Source organism: Bidens hawaiensis, unplaced genomic scaffold, assembly GCF_021521415.1.
Source record: "Bidens hawaiensis isolate Kalapana, Puna unplaced genomic scaffold, B.hawaiensis_p1.1 tig00013426_1, whole genome shotgun sequence".
Classification (NCBI taxonomy): Eukaryota; Viridiplantae; Streptophyta; class Magnoliopsida; order Asterales; family Asteraceae; genus Bidens; species Bidens hawaiensis.
The window spans coordinates 416,380-432,492 of record NW_027492138.1 but is presented as its reverse complement, the minus strand read 5'-3'; the positions used below and the strand labels follow the sequence as shown (position 1 = coordinate 432,492).

At 32.6% G+C, this 16,113-nt stretch overlaps 3 protein-coding genes across 4 annotated transcripts; 2 read left to right on the top strand and 1 right to left on the bottom strand.

Annotated features, from left to right (window-relative positions):
• Positions 1–2,041: 2,041 nt before the first annotated feature.
• On the top strand, positions 2,042–2,972 carry LOC143544091 (uncharacterized). Its single transcript, XM_077036250.1, has 3 exons — positions 2,042–2,200; positions 2,292–2,354; positions 2,693–2,972. The coding sequence occupies exons 1-3, from the start codon at positions 2,130–2,132 to the stop codon at positions 2,784–2,786; spliced, it is 228 nt and encodes a 75-aa protein (XP_076892365.1). The 5' UTR covers positions 2,042–2,129; the 3' UTR covers positions 2,787–2,972.
• A 1,983-nt stretch (positions 2,973–4,955) lies between these two features.
• Positions 4,956–5,885, top strand: LOC143544090 (metallothionein-like protein 1). The gene is made up of 3 exons (XM_077036249.1): positions 4,956–5,126; positions 5,231–5,293; positions 5,597–5,885. Exons 1-3 carry the CDS (start codon positions 5,056–5,058, stop codon positions 5,688–5,690), a joined length of 228 nt encoding a protein of 75 aa, XP_076892364.1. The 5' UTR covers positions 4,956–5,055; the 3' UTR covers positions 5,691–5,885.
• A 2,766-nt stretch (positions 5,886–8,651) lies between these two features.
• On the bottom strand, positions 8,652–10,835 carry LOC143544089 (CAX-interacting protein 4). Of its 2 annotated transcripts, XM_077036247.1 has the most exons (3): positions 10,809–10,835; positions 8,830–9,753; positions 8,652–8,791 (listed from the first exon to the last, which is right to left on the bottom strand). In XM_077036247.1, exon 2 carries the CDS (start codon positions 9,730–9,732, stop codon positions 8,848–8,850), a length of 885 nt encoding a protein of 294 aa, XP_076892362.1. In that variant the 5' UTR covers positions 9,733–9,753; positions 10,809–10,835; the 3' UTR covers positions 8,652–8,791; positions 8,830–8,847. The 2 variants fall into 2 exon arrangements, with proteins under 2 accessions (XP_076892362.1, XP_076892361.1); XM_077036246.1 differs by having other exon boundaries at positions 8,652–9,753.
• Between the last annotated feature and the right edge of the window lie 5,278 nt (positions 10,836–16,113).

The window sequence follows — 16,113 nt, the reverse complement described above, 5'->3', positions numbered from 1 at the left end:
TTTTTTTATAGCCCAAGGCATGGTGGATTATTATTCAATCAAGTTCTTGGTTGGTTTGGGTCTTAGTGGGTATTTTTTTAGATAGTTTTGAGATTTAAAAATGTATTGCGGATGAGTCTTGACGAGCCAAGCTTGTTGAGGCTCAACTCGTGAATAGTTTGTCAAGCTCTGCTCGTTTATTATTTATTTATTATATATTTTTTTTATATTTTGCTACATATATATTTCTAACCATTATTTCTATATACAATATAAGGTATATTAATTAATTTTATGATATATTCATATGTAAATATATGTAAATATAGTTAATATAATACAAAAACTTTAAATAAAAAGCTCAATTAGGCTCACGGGACGGCTCAAGCTCGATACGTGAATCTTAGCACAAACTCATCTATTAAAACTCATCTATTAAATGAGCCTTGTTAAAAGTTCGGGCTCGAGCTCATTTAAGCCCAACTCGATCAAATTTTATAACAAACCAATCTCAAGTAACTCACGAGCGGCTCAACTTGTATGCACCCGGCCCTAGCTTATTAATAAAGATAACGAGTCGGAGGTAGGAGACATTTCGACGGAGGGAGGCGTTGAGAGGAGCCGATATTTACACCGGACGGAGATTGAAGACGACCGCTGTGGTGGTCCTGGTGGAGCGGTGGCCGGTGGCTGGTTGATTAAGTGGGTTGCGTTAGTCTTAGAAAAAGAATAAAAATTTAATGGTGGATATAGAAAAAAAGAAACTCTTTTTTTCTTTTTAGAAAGCAATGTTGGGGTCGTCCATCACCATTCTTTTTATTTTTAGAATCCATTGACTCATTTTTATATTGGCGTTATACAGTACAAACCACTACATCCATGATTTGAGCCGGTACTTGTACATTGTGTATGAAAAAGATTAAATTGAGATGGTCAATCTTCCGATAAATACAATAAATACAGTTATATTTTAAGAGAGAGGAAAATAAATTGTTTTGGAACAAAATTTCTGATTAAAGTACAAAAAAGAAATTAAATAATTGATAAACTTAATTATTATATTACTTGTGTATGATTGTAAGTTGTATGCATGGTTTGTACACAAATTACAATTAGCATACGTTATTTAAACTTCAATTTTAAGCTATGGAAAAGATTTTTAAACAAAAAAGAAAAAAAGAAACTTATAAGTTTTAACATTTGAGATGAAAAAATATATATAACAATAAATACTCAAATACGATAAATTCTCTATAATTTTCTTTAAAAAGGTAATATATACTGAAAAGTTATTCAATTTTTAAAAACATTCCCTACCTTTCTCATAAAAAAGATCATGATCTTCCCAATATACGAATATAATACTTTTTCAATTACTTAACTTATTCTTGTTTTCTTAAGGTATGTTTTCGTATTTTGTGATTTCTTAAGAAACCAATACATATTTTTATTTTCTAAACCTGTTAATTATGACATCATCCCTTTTTCAAATAGTTCGATCGATCAAACTGGTGTGTCCAACTAGATATAATGCGCTTGGTTCGTCATCGGAATCGGTTATAAGATAAAATCAATAGTAAAATGTATAGGTAAAATAATATTTTGGCTCTCTTAGATATTTATTAAACATATACTGAATTTCGTTATTGTTTTTAACGATTGCTTCACATCAACTAAGTTTTATGTAAATAGGTCCCACCGATATTCTATGAATTAAGACAACGTTGAAAATTGTCAGATTTTTATAAGGTAAATATAAGAATGACGCGTTCCGTGCCTTGATGACGTAAAGCTATTTATTGTAGCAAAATAGGCGTCATCCAGCCACATCACCAATTAAGAGGCGCCATACCACAACATTCCAAATCTTATACTTGTTTCCCCCTCCGGTGCTATCAATATACTTGTTTTGTACTCATAAAATTTTTCAAAAGTAGTAGCATACTCGGCCACATACATAAATAAAATACCCATCTAATTACAAGATGGGGTTTTAGTATGAGTATGTGTATGATGAAGAGTAGTTAAGTTTATTTTGAGAAAGAACCAAGAAGTGATGGTGACCCATTTGTCACACAATAAAATCACCCATCTTAACAACAAACATTGATATATCCTAAATTAATTAACCTCAAAACCTTCGAACCAACATGTCTTGCTCAAGTGGAAAGTGCAACTGCGGCTCAAGCTGCTCATGTGGCAGCAGCTGCAACTGCAACTCGTAATGTCTTTTAAACATATATAACATCAATTTATTTTATCTATATCTTTTAATATTTTATAACCCTTTGATCTGTTTTTTTTTCCCACAGATGCAACGTCGAGCAATCGAGCACCACCATGATCATCGTCGACGGTGTTGCACCCAGGATGACGTATGTACTTCTACTAGTATTTAGTATTTGTGTTATGGTCCACTACGAGTCTACGACACTACCCTTTTAAAGACAAACATATTACATGATAATTCATTTTAAAACATCATATGTAACTTTTTTTATGTGAATATATAAACAGTTTTAACAAAATATGGAGTCTGAAATAATAAATTATTTCTTTGGAATGGAAGTAATTAGTACTATATAAATTATAAAGTATATAGTTACTTTTAATCCAATCCGACCAATGTTCCGATTTGCTAGTTCAATCAATTTGAGGTTAAAAGGAAATATTCTTTTTCATCATTTAATGATTTGAAGTTTATAAAAGGCAGTTTTGTTGAGGAAACCGAGACCGGGTTTGTTGCCGAGAGCGGAAACAGGTGCAAATGTGGAGGAAACTGCAAGTGTGATCCTTGCAACTGCTGAACTTGAGATGGATCCATGACCCAAACAAGAACTGGTGTTTTGTTTTAATGTATTAAATAAAAGAAACCTATGTGTTACTTGGATTTCTATTGAGGTTTCCTTGTCTTTGTGTAAAAGTCAACTTTGTTTTTGAGGAAACCTCAACTTGTTTGGGTACTTATAATTAAAAAGCTAAATTTAATCTTATTGTATTTTGTTCTAATTAATTAAAAGTTTCAACTCTATAAATCTAAAAAGTTATGTTAATTGAAGAAACCAAACAATTATAAATGTTACGGCCAACTTTAACCTAAATACAACAGTGTAATTAGGATCAAATAGAAAGAGTTTTCAATGTGAAAAAACCCACAAATAAGTAGATTGAGTATTTAGTTTACACGAGAGTAATTATATATAATTGTTAATCTAGTTTTTGAACTAAAACAATTACTATTACTCTACATTTCACACTAACACGTACAGTTCCTAAAAATGAATATTAATATCCATTTAACTCGTCTTTTTTTTAAATGAATGTTTTACTCTTTGAATAAATCACATTTCAACACAATAACAAAACTTAATTTGTGTATAAAATTCTATTCTATACAATTTTCACAAAAAGAAAATATCTTTACAAACAAGATTCTCTCCCAACTGATGGAAGAAAAGATATGCTCTTTGATGTAAACATGTTGCTTTGAATCCATATCATGAAAGTCGAAAGATATGCTCTATAAACCAAGTTGATTTTGAGTTTGAACCTCGAATCATGACATGCTTAAACAAGCTTGAGCGATTGTAGTTCATATAAACATGCGGGATCAGTGGTGTTCTTATGAAAGAAGGATAGAGGATGTCACATCGTGGTACTGGCGAAAATGCCACTACAATCTCTAGATACCTGCCCAAATCAAGTTTCCATGTGACGTCTACGATCGAAGGTGGTGCCTAAATGCCGAATAGTACGTCTCTATATGCATTATCTATTTACACAGTGCAGACCATTATCTAAGCATTATAAAGATAATGGATGGGGATGGTGAGAAAAATAGACATTTGCATGTTTCAAGAGGGTTTATGAATGAAATGACAAAAAAAAAAGTTGAAAAGCAAATATTGGTTTTATACATGTATGTACTAGAAAAATGTATGTGCGATGCGATGGTGAAAACAGACACTGGTAATCACGTAAAACTATAGCATTATGACACTCCAGTTAAAGAGAATAAGATGCTCGATTTTTATAATGTAATTTGATTTTGAATTCAAATTCAGCTTCAAAATTTTTTAAATTCAGATAATCAATATAACTAGAAAACTGGCCTAGTATGTCCATAGTTGCATCTAGACATCATATGTATATTTGGTTGATTGGTTCATATAATAAGTCATTGTATATACAGTTAAAATAAGAATTTGGCTCTCTTCTAAAATATTAAAACATATCTTTTTAGATTCTACTATTGTTATTAACGATCGGTTCACATCAACTATATATGTTTTGTGTAAATGGCCCGACATACATTCTAAGAATTAAGATAATGTTGAAAATAATTTTGGATTTGTTTAATGATATTTCAAAACTGAGGCATGCTCCATGCCTGATGATAATTTCTATGTGTTATACTTTGAAAAACAATTAATAAAATATATTAATGTCTTAATAACTTTTGGTTACCTTGTGGATATATTTGATTAAAAGTATATTGTGTATATTAAATGGTAAAAAATAGGTTAAGAGCAAGAAGATATATCAATGAAGTTGTAGTTTGAAAACAACGTAAAAAGATATTATCATAAAATAAATAAAGTTGAGTTTAAGCTTACAAAGAGTTGAGGTCATGTCCTTGGTGGCTGACCCTTGGCTTGGACCACAATCTATATCATAAGTTTTTTAGCGCGTTTTAATATGGAAATATACAATCAATGTTATGTGGACCCATAGATTTGGTTGGTTGGTCCGGAGGCAATTCGTTTGGTTCGTAGATCGTTCATGAGGTCATCGGGCCGGTTTCAGACCGATCGGATCATATAAAGCTAGGATGACAAACATATATTAAAGAGTGGTTAAGTTTATTTTGAGAAACAACTCTAAGAAATAACACTATGATAGTGATCTTGTGGAATAATTATGTACATACACATGTGATATCAAAACCATACACGTGTACGGTGTTCATCCATTTGTTGCTCTATAAATTGCATCCAATTATCACACAATAAAATCACACATCTTAACAACAAAGTTTGATATATACTAGATTAATCTCAAAGCCTTCGAACCAACATGTCTTGCTCAAGTGGAAAGTGCAACTGCGGGTCAAGCTGCTCATGTGGCAGCAGCTGCAACTGCAACTCGTAATTTCTTTTAGTTTTATTTATTTACTAGTTAAGTTAAGATCAAATGATTCATTTATTTAGTTAATTTCCTATGCCTAATATTATTTATTTTTATCACGCAGAAGCAACGTCGAGAAATCAACCACCACCATGATCATCGTTGACGGTGTTGCACCCAGGATGGCGTATGTTTTTTATTATTGCAATTCAGTACCGTCTTATTGGTCCACTGGCCATAATCATTTAAAAGCATATTACGTCATAAATTATTTTAAAACAATATATTTTTGTGTGGGTTAGCAATTTTAAAAAAATACGGAGTCTGAAATAATAGATTAATTCGTAAATAAGATTTTTGGAAAGAGAAAATTATATAATCTATATAGTTTTTTTTTAAATCCGGTCCAACCAGTAATTGAACCAATATATGGTTACATAGTTTTATATTTTTGGATCATTAACTGATTTGAGGTTCATCAAATATGCAGTTTTGATGAGGGAACCGAGACCGGGTTTGTTGCCGAGAGCGGAAACGGGTGCAAGTGTGGAGGAAACTGCAAGTGTGATCCTTGCAACTGCTGAACATGAGATGGATCCATGACCCAAACAAGAACTTGTGTTTTGGTTTAATGTAATAAATAAACAAAACCTACATATGATACGTGTTATTTGGATTCCTAGTCAGGTTTCCTTGTCTTTGTGTAAAAGTCAACGTTGTTTAAATCAACTTGTTGGGGGTATTATAAAAAATTAAAAAGCTAAACTTATTCTACGTCATGTATTATGTTTTGAAGAAACTAAATATTTATAAATAATATTATGCGCGACTTTAACCTAAAAAGAATGGTAATTTTAAATTATATTCATTTGGTTAGGATTGGTTTAAAATTTAAATGAAAACAATTAGGCCGTGTGTAGTGGGCTAGCGCCCTACGCTAGGTCATCAAATTGAGGCATTAAATACATGGGGCACCAAAGGGCGTTAAGCGGTGGAGCGTGAGCGTGTTAACGACTGCGAGAGAGAATTGTCTAGATATGCGTGTGCAGTGAATTGAAAAATCAATCAGAAAATTAAAAGTGGAAAGCCAACCCGCTACACATAGTCTTAAGGTGAAACCATTTGGTTTCTGGTTCGTAAAAAACCAAGCAATATTATCTCGTTACTCTAACCAAACCATATTACCATCCGGTCTAGTCAATTACACGATTCAGTTTCTGCTTTAATTCATTGATGATCGAATAAAAGAACAAAACATAATTAGTAGCAAGTTTGGCTAAAGAATAACAGTTATTACATCATCTGTTATTATATACAGTTATGATTTTGGTTTGTAAATATAATAAAGTTATAAAAATGTCGATTATTGAAGATATTTTACACTTTCAAAGGTTACATTTTTAACACTAAAACAAAGACATTACGTAGAGACTAGAGAGTAAATCTCAATCATTGAACATGGAAGTTGAAAAGATGCTATACAACTTTGACAATAAAGAATTCATTTGTAAACAAGATTCTCTCCCAACTGATAGAAGAAAGATATGCTCCTTGATGTGAACTTGTTGCTTTGAATTCAGGTCATAAAAGATATGCTCTTTTAAAGGTTAAACAAGCCAAGTTGGTGTTATCTACTTGCTAAAAGCTCAAATAAAGTTTAACTTAAATAAGAGCAAGTAATTGTAACTTGCATAAAATAAGTATACCAAGTGTAGCAAGTCTATTATTCATATCAATATAATATTTTTCCTTGATAATAAACATGTATTATATCAGGGGCGGAGGTATGTATTGGTTACGGGGTCGGCCGACCTCTGTGAGTTTCTTCTTTTTAGTGTTATATATGGGATAAAATCTCGACCGATCCCTGTGAAATTTGAACACCGACCCCTGTAAAAAAATCGAGAAAGAAAGAAATAAAGGAAAAAGGATCACCAGAAAAATAATTCCGGTAGAGTTCAAGCCGATTCTTAAGAATGGTTTTAAACAAGTTAGAAAGAAGAAGATGAATCTCCAATATTAATTTTATCATATATTCATTTTGAAATATGAGCTTCTATTGGAAAGAGCCTATAAGGCTATAATGGAGACGGAAGGCAAATCACCAACTTCACACATAAATTAGATATTTGTTTATCACGTTATATTTTTATTTGTTACACTTTAAAGTGATAAATAATTCTAATTGTTCTAACATGAGAATTACATTCTAAAACACAAGTATTTCTATTAAATGGGTTAGCATTATATTTTTTTTTTTGTTTACTACTTTATTTAATTTAGTATATCTATTGATTTTAGTTTTTTTTTTTATTTATTATATTTGTTAATTATATTTTTTAGTGTAATGTGCTTTACTTATTGACTATATTATAACTTACTTTTTTTAGTTTCATTTTAAATATTTTTATAAATATAACACAAATCATAAATATATGAAGGCACACTTATAAAATATAAAACACTTAATCATGTGTATAGTGTATTTATAATTTAATTTAGCTTTTTATGTGACTCGATCTTACCCGACCGACCCGAATGGAATGAAAAAATGTAATACATAGTCGAACCCCAAAACTTCGACCCCTGTGAAAAAAAATTTTGGATCTGTCACTGTATTATATAGTAGCTATTATTTCATTAGTTATATGTATCTATACTAATTAATAAATAAATGTTTCCTTATGCCACATGTCATCGCTATATTCATTCTTACAAAATTTTCTCTGCTCTCTCTCATATTAAATACATTTCTCTTTTTAATATTTCATTTTCAATTTTTAATAATTCCATCCTAATTTAATAGAATTAATATCATCATAAATATGTTAATTTGTTTAATACAAAATATATTGTATTAGTTATTTTAGATTTTTATAAGTAACCAATACGAAACGGGTGTGTTTCTTTAACCGGTTAAAGTATCAAATATTGTCCGTGTCAAAACAGTTTAAGATTAGAATGATTTTTGGTTCACGGGTTGGTTTAAAAAAGTAGTCATTTACAACTAAACTTTGATATAGAAAATAACAAAGAAAATTTATGATTTATGAATTTTCTAACTTTTTATTTCTAAATTGCGTAATTTGTAATTTTTTTACCGTATAATATATCTTTATATATGTGATACATTTTTTTTTATTATATCAGATTTCTTTATTATTTTAAAAAAAATTACTTATTCTTACCCGTGTGCTACACGGGTAACTAACCTAGTGTTATGTATATAATCATGAGTATATATAAAGTTAGTTATTTGCATATTACACAAAATAACTGTCTAAGTATTAGGTAGTCATGTCTAAGCTCAATCCAAGGTTGTTCATAAAAAGCCAAATTGAGCTATTAAAAAAATGGCGCTTATTAAAACAAGCTATTTTCAAGCAAGCTTCAAAGTTCAAACCACAAGCTATCTGGACCGTCCTGGCTCGAATTTGAAAAAACACGCACAAGGTGAATTCAAACTTTAAATATAAAGCTGAAATAAACTGAATTCAAGAATGTAAAATGAAAGAGAGCACGCACGACAACTGAACAAACCATCATAAACATACAAATTAATTCCTCCAAATACAAGTACACAGCACTTTATTGTTAGAAAGTTTACAAACCATGATCATCATCTTCATCAGCATATCACCATACTAATCAAATCTTCAAACGCTACACCCACAGATTCCACTTCCTGAAACGATAACAGACGACACATGCAACATGACGTACCTTTGATCATCATGAGTACTACTTCCTGCTCCTCCTATGAGACCTCTTTTTGTCCCGACCAACCCGCGAATCCTCAGAACCGCTACTTCCATCTGAATCAGAATCAGACCTCTTGCTCTTCCTCTTAGTATGCCTTCTACCAGAATCTTCAGAACTGTCTGAATCATCACGATCCCGGTGGCTCCTCCTTCTCCTCTTCTCCTTCCTACTCTTCCTCCTCTGAGATCGACGGTCATCATCCGAGTCGTCTGAGTCATCGTCTTTTCTCCTCTTCTTATCTTTCCTCTTCTTATCACTTCTCCTTTTTGACCTACCCCTTTTCTTCCTCTCATTTTCCTCTGAATCGTCGTCATCGGAATCTTTCTTCTTTCTTGAAGACTTTGACTTTTTAGTCAACTTCTTCCCGTATTTCAAAGCAATCAATCGTTCCATCTCTGAATCATATTCAGAATCTGAACTCTCACTATCTTCTTCCTCGCTCCCATCACTCTCATCAACCATTCGTTTCCCGTTCCCTTTAATTTTCTCCAAACCCGACATCACAGCAGCTTGAATAGCTTCCGGGTCTTTCTCTTTATCTTCCTTTATGCTCAAAAAGTTTCTGCATTGAAAAGTCAAATGGCCCACACGGCCACATTTCTTGCAGGACCCACGCGCCTCATCAGCATTGGACCCCGTAATCCTGGCAAGGGCAAGTAAGCCTTGGAAGCTAGCATACGCGTTTCCGCCATCGGGTTCTGCGTTTGACGTTTGAGGTTGGGCGGATTTCTTGTTGTCTTCTTTGTTAGGGGCGTACGGGTCATAACCAATTGCACTCTGCCAGATACCATGAGTTTGTAAAGCGGCACTACTGTGCACACGGTTGTTTGCTGGCATACGAACCCTACCTGCTGTAGCCGGCATCTTGAAAACTCAAAAAGAAACCTGCAAAAGCATATGTTTTAATATCATCATAGATTACAGATCACCATACCATCTAGCACATATGTATTTTATGTGAAATAATCGATATCATCGGATGTATTAATGCCCAATTTTCAAAATGGTGAGATCAACTCTTCTATAGGCCTGTAAACAAGCATAAACAAAACTTTTTGTTGTTTAATTAAATGAACATGTTTTGTTCGTTCATTTGCGTTCATGAACGTCCTTTTGTGCTCTTTTTATATGTTAGTTTATTTACATTTGTTTGTGATCGCTTTTATATGTTCGTTAATTTACGTTCATTTAATTTTTATAAACAATTAAAACATGTATTAGATTTCAATTGATGTTCGTTTATGTTCATAGATACCTACTCATTTATGTTCTTTTGTGTTAGTTTATGTTACCTAAAGAACATAAACAAAAACAACTGTTCGTTTAATTGTTCGTGTTAGGTTAAAGTTAAATGAACAAACAGGAAAATGCCTTCCACCTTCGTTCGTTTATTTACAGGCCTAAACTTTTATAATCAATATAAACACCAGAGATACAAATCAATCTCAAAATGACCAAGAACATAAGCTAATGAGATCGAAACCCTAAATAAGCGTGCCAATACTAAAGCAAATCAATCAGTAATCTAAACCCTAAGCTTTGTAGAACAGTAAATCCTAAGCATATGAAACTAGTGGGAAGAATTTTAGGGTTTCAATAATACAACTTCAAACCCTAAATAAGCGTGCCAATACTAAAGCAAATCAATTAGTAATTAAAACCCTAACATGTATACAACAGTAAAAACCCTATGCCCACAATCCTAAATCTAGGGTTTCAACTTTCAATAATACAACTCACAAATCCTAACAAAATCATAATTAAATCCAAAATTGACAAGAAAATACAACCAATCGCGTATAATAGAAGCCAAATCGATGTCGAATTGAACAAAACCGCGGAAATTAGCATAACAATTTTGAAAATTAGGGTTTCGAAAACAGAAATAAAGTTACGAATTAGTGATTAACAGGTAATTAATAAGGAAGATGGAATCGTACCTGTGATTATATTATTATTATTATTATATTGTGATGAAGGAAGAATAGATCGAAGATTCTCGATTGATTGAAAAAGAAAAAGAAAATAAAAGAGAGGTTGAAGACTTGAAGGTGAGTTTAGCTTTTGCTTATATATTAAAATAAATTTGGGCCGACTGGGTGTTTTATGTTTGGGCTTTCATTTTAATGGGCTGTTTTTTGGTTTTCTTACCTAATTTGGCTATTTTTTTTGGTAATTAAAAATTGTGCTCGAGAGAGAAATGATGTTAATGGTAACATGAGGAAGTGAGGATTATAAAATAAAACTGAGACTCATTCGAGATTAATGATATGTTTATGATATATGAGGTGGTTAAGTAATTGTTGTATTTTCTCTCTTGCTGCTTTGATTATTGAAGAATTGTGAAGTTTGCCAACAAGAGGATTTGAACACTTTCGTAGGTGATATCTCTGATTACTATAGACTTGACCTGATCAAATTAATTTAAAAAATAAAATGTCGTTTGCTTGCTAAAGGAAGGATAAGTACCAGAAAATTACCGAAATAATAAGTATGTATAAGAGAGAGAGAGAGAGAGAGAGAGAGAGAGAGAGAGAGAGAGAGATAATTAGAGATTTTGTATATATACACTTTTTTTTGGAAGTGAGCATATATACACTTGGGTAATTTGCGGCCAAATAACCAAGTTTGGTACAATCTCTCTTGAAATAACCCTTGCGGCCTAAGAGGCTCGAACTTGGGTTGAACGTAAAGCCTTTGGAAAGTTGACAACTTGTATACCAACTATTGGGGCAACATCTGGTGGTGGTTTAATTTTTCAGTTTTAAGATTTTAATATGTTTTTCGAAATTTATATATATATATTTAACGTTTTAAACGGAGGCCTTATTTTTACGGGGGCCTTAAGCCCTAGCTTCACCCAACAACACTATTGGGCCGGCTCTGCCACGTTCAGACATCACGAATGGCTCCTTTGGGTAGTACTTTGTTTTCACTAATCCTTTTTGTGGTTTTCTGTTCGGGTTCGGGTTGTGTTTCCGCATCCACTTCACGTTGCATATGTGAGTTAAATGGGTCACACAATAAAGCCCACCAACCCCAATCACATAGCCCAAACCCTAACTCATATTTAAATCCTTCTAATGCATATTTGATTATTATTATTATTATTATTATTATTATTATTTTCTCTGCACGCCTTTGTCATTTTCGCTTCCAAGTTAAGGTATTATACCCTAACAAAACAAATGTTCGTTAATATGATATCTTGGATTATAAGTTTATTATTGTTCATTCGTTTTATGAGTGTGAACGAGCTAAGCCGCTCGTGAGCTACTCAAGCTTAAAGGATTCCCCTAGACCAAGCCTAAAAACAAACTTTTTTAGGAAGTAAGCCTGATTCTGTGCTCGAAAATGCTCGCGAACCTATTAGTTATATATTTATTATTTAATAATTATGTATAAACTATGATAAAAATAACTAAATAATACTCTTTATATGTTTGTCGTATATAAGCTCATTATTTAAATATGTATGTATGTGTGTATAGATATAAATATATGTAATTTAATTATTAAATATACAACGAGCTGTGCTCGAGCTTGAAAAATTACTCACGAGCTGATTTCGAGCGGTAGAAATAGAGCTCGAAAGAAGCCAAGCTTGGGGTTCTCTGTAAGTTAAACGAGCCGAGCTCTAGCCTAGTCGAGATTAGGCTCGGCTCGCTTACACCTCTAGTTTGTTCGTTCGTGATTAGAGTTTTTAACGGTTTTAGGGTTTTCAGAAGTTATAGAACCGAATTAGTTACGGATCAAATATGCTGATTCGAAATGGTGTTTGATAACAGTAACAATGGACAAAAGTATGTACGGTGATTTGGCGTCTCTTCCGAAGGAAGATCAAGCTAGAATGTCAACCATGATCGAGCAGTTTCAGATTCGTGACAGGTTCTCTTTTTGTAATTTTTTTATTTCGGTTTTCGTTTTAAGTTTGGTTCGGTTTTTGTTTCGCTTTTTTTGGTTTTTGCCATTTAAGCTCAATAAATTTTTTTGGCTCAAATAATGAAACTGGGCCTAATGGTTTTGTTAAATAATATCTAATTGATTATTATACATTTGAACTAAAATATCTGAGTTGCATATCTATTGAATTTTTGTAAGTTGTCTAAAATAAAAATGAAAACCTATTATTCGGTGAACCGTTCAGGAAGAAGTTTGTTTATGCTCACTTAAAAAAAAGAACATGTAGAGAATTTTTTGTTTATTTGGTTGAGCGAACGGACATGAACGCATGTTTCTTTCATGAACATTGGTTTATGTTTGTTCATTTAAACTCATTTATGTTCGTTTGTTTAAGTGTGTTCATTTCCTTAACGAACGAACACGAAGAAGAAAACCTCGTTCGTTAAGTTAACAGACACAAACATCCTCAGTTCATGTTTGTTTGGTTCGTTTACATGTCTACCGGTATCTTAATTGGTGACAATCAACATTGCAGTCTAAGGACGTATGACACGCTTGTGAAGAAATGCTTTACGGAATGTGTGGACACATTCTGGCGCAAAACGTTGCATAAACACGAGGAAGCATGCGTGAAGAGCTGTGCAGAGAAGTTTTTGAAGCATTCGATGCGTGTCGGGTTGAGGTTTGCTGAACTCAACCAAGGTGCTGCTGATGCAACCCCTGACCAACAACAACAACAACAATAATAATAATAATAATAATAATTCATGGTTAGTTTGATAGAATCTTTAAATACTTTTCTAAATAATAAACAGTATAATTGTCAACTGATGTTTATCTGTTGATGATTGTGGTTTACGAGCCATAATCGATTGATTAACTCAATCAAAAGATCAGAATTCGAGGTTTAAACTCGTGTGTTTCGTTCATAAATAGTTAAGTACTAATATTCAGGTTTTATCAAACAACCAAATCATAATTTTGGGACATGCTGAATATATGCTTTAAATATACACGTTGATAACACTAGAACAAACGCTATTTGATCAAAGAGATCGTTACATTAGGCGGACACCATCCCAAATCAAAACGTCATACTGTTGTCACTTATACGAGTTGTATAGGTTTATACAACTCATATAGGCTTTACCAATGACAAGTCTGCAGACGTGTATGATTTCGTGGAGTTATACGATTCATATAGGTCTATAGGATCTACAAGTAGCATAAGTGTATTCAAGTAGTATAGGCATATTCAACTGTTACACGAATAGTATAAGATGAGTAGTTACACCAAGCAATCCAGTCACATTTCACCGTACCATAACAAACTCTGGTGATTGTAAAATGTGAAAGCCCTTTTTGCCAACTAAGTGTTTACATGTTGCAAGACGCCCCTTCACATAGACCGACTCATAACAACTTTAACGATACAACAATAGTCTAAAGTAACGAATCACAATGCATTGTTTTCATTTGTTAAATGTCAAGTAGTATCTTGTCATGATACAAGTACCACTTGTAGTTGCTTGTTTTTCTTTTTCAAAACATCAATAATTACTCTATACATTAGCCCCGACTCTTCAACAAATGTTGATAAGATATTTATAATTGTTGCTTTAATAATGTTACAATCATGAAACAATGAAATAAAATAAGTAAAGTGGGTCAAAAGTTAAGTGTTTATCCACCTTGGAGACAGCTGCAATTAAGTGTGCACCAAAGCATTCCACATGCTAACATTTCATATTGCTTTGGAGCTTTTGTCCTGATCGAATTAAGCAGTATAGCGATCACACGTGTTAAAATAAAAAGACGAGATAAAAAAGTTTCGATTTGGTGATGTCATGATATAGTACGATGAATGTGTTACGTGACGACAATAATCAAAGAGATGGACCACAATAACATCTTTAAATCTGAAGTGACTTTATAAATAATATTCAAGGAATACTAATCGGTAGGTATAGAATGGTGTCTCTAGAATAACATACAAGTATACTTAGATTTTTACCGAAGTAAGTGAACAAAATAACTATATTGATAAAGAACTTGGAGAAATTATGTTGTAAATACCAGCTTATAAGAGAAAATTGTCACAATTAACAAAAGTTAACAATCACAAATAGGAGAAAGTCAAAACTAATGATGTAATTATGCATTTAAATGAAGGGTATACTTTAAATACTTCATTTTAACGATGAAACTCACCATCTAATAAAATTTATAATGCGTATAATTTATATTATTCTTTTTTGAACGACCAACAAAAAAATGTTGTTAGACAAAAGACAGGGATAGCAAGTAATCACACCTGCCCAAAGCGATTAAAACCACCAAAACAACTAACATTTACATTTTAAAGCCCCATTAATCCTTCCAAAACAACAAAAGCATCCTCAACTTGTTCCTCACCTAAAGAAAGCCGAACACTTTAATATTGTCAACCAACTTAACTACTTAGACAGTTTTCAATTGAATACCAACGTGTTACTCATTTTCCACAAACACCACAACGAGACCAAACTAATAGCATGGAACACTTTTGCCTCTTTCTAAGCAAACTTAGCATATTTATACATGTCTAGCACATAATGGCATATATGTTGGGAACCTTACACCAACCGGAGACAACTTGCCAAATTGCCTGGGCAAACTAACACGAAATAAACAAGTGCTCAGTCGACTCTTCGTAATCGCCACAACAAAACGAACGCGACACCGCAGGGGCAACCAACGACACACGAGACTGCATACCAAATCGAGCAAACTTGCCAAAGCCAACAGAATTGAACTTGTGATCTCTAAACACATTATTTTAAAGAAAACTAGGGTTTAGTTATGAGGACAAAGCAGTTAGTAAAATAAGTTATTAATGATGATGCACTTTTGAGTTGGACTCTAACTTCAGTACCAAAATGGGTTTTTGAATGACAAATATGGATCTAGGGTCCGTGATATTGGAAGTCAATACTGAAATGGATCAGTAAGAAAGTTAAAAGGGTCCTTTATGGAAGGAAATGAAAGTTGAAGATGTATTTGGTAAAAGGATTAAGATATAATTAGTAATTTTATTCCGTTTGTTTTGGTATGACATTTTGATCATAAAATCCCAGTTTTATTATACCTCTCAATTATCGATCTTCGGTGTTTATGTGTGGCAGTGTGAGCCAACATGCGAGGTGTTTTCTTATTAGCAGTTGCTTTTAGTGTTAATCAAGTTCGAAAACTTCAATTTAGTGACAAAATAAGTTACTTTTGAGCTTTAATTAAGAAAAACAACTTTTATGATACGCTTCTTGAAAATCATTTATCAATGGTGTGCTTGAGTTACTTAGAACA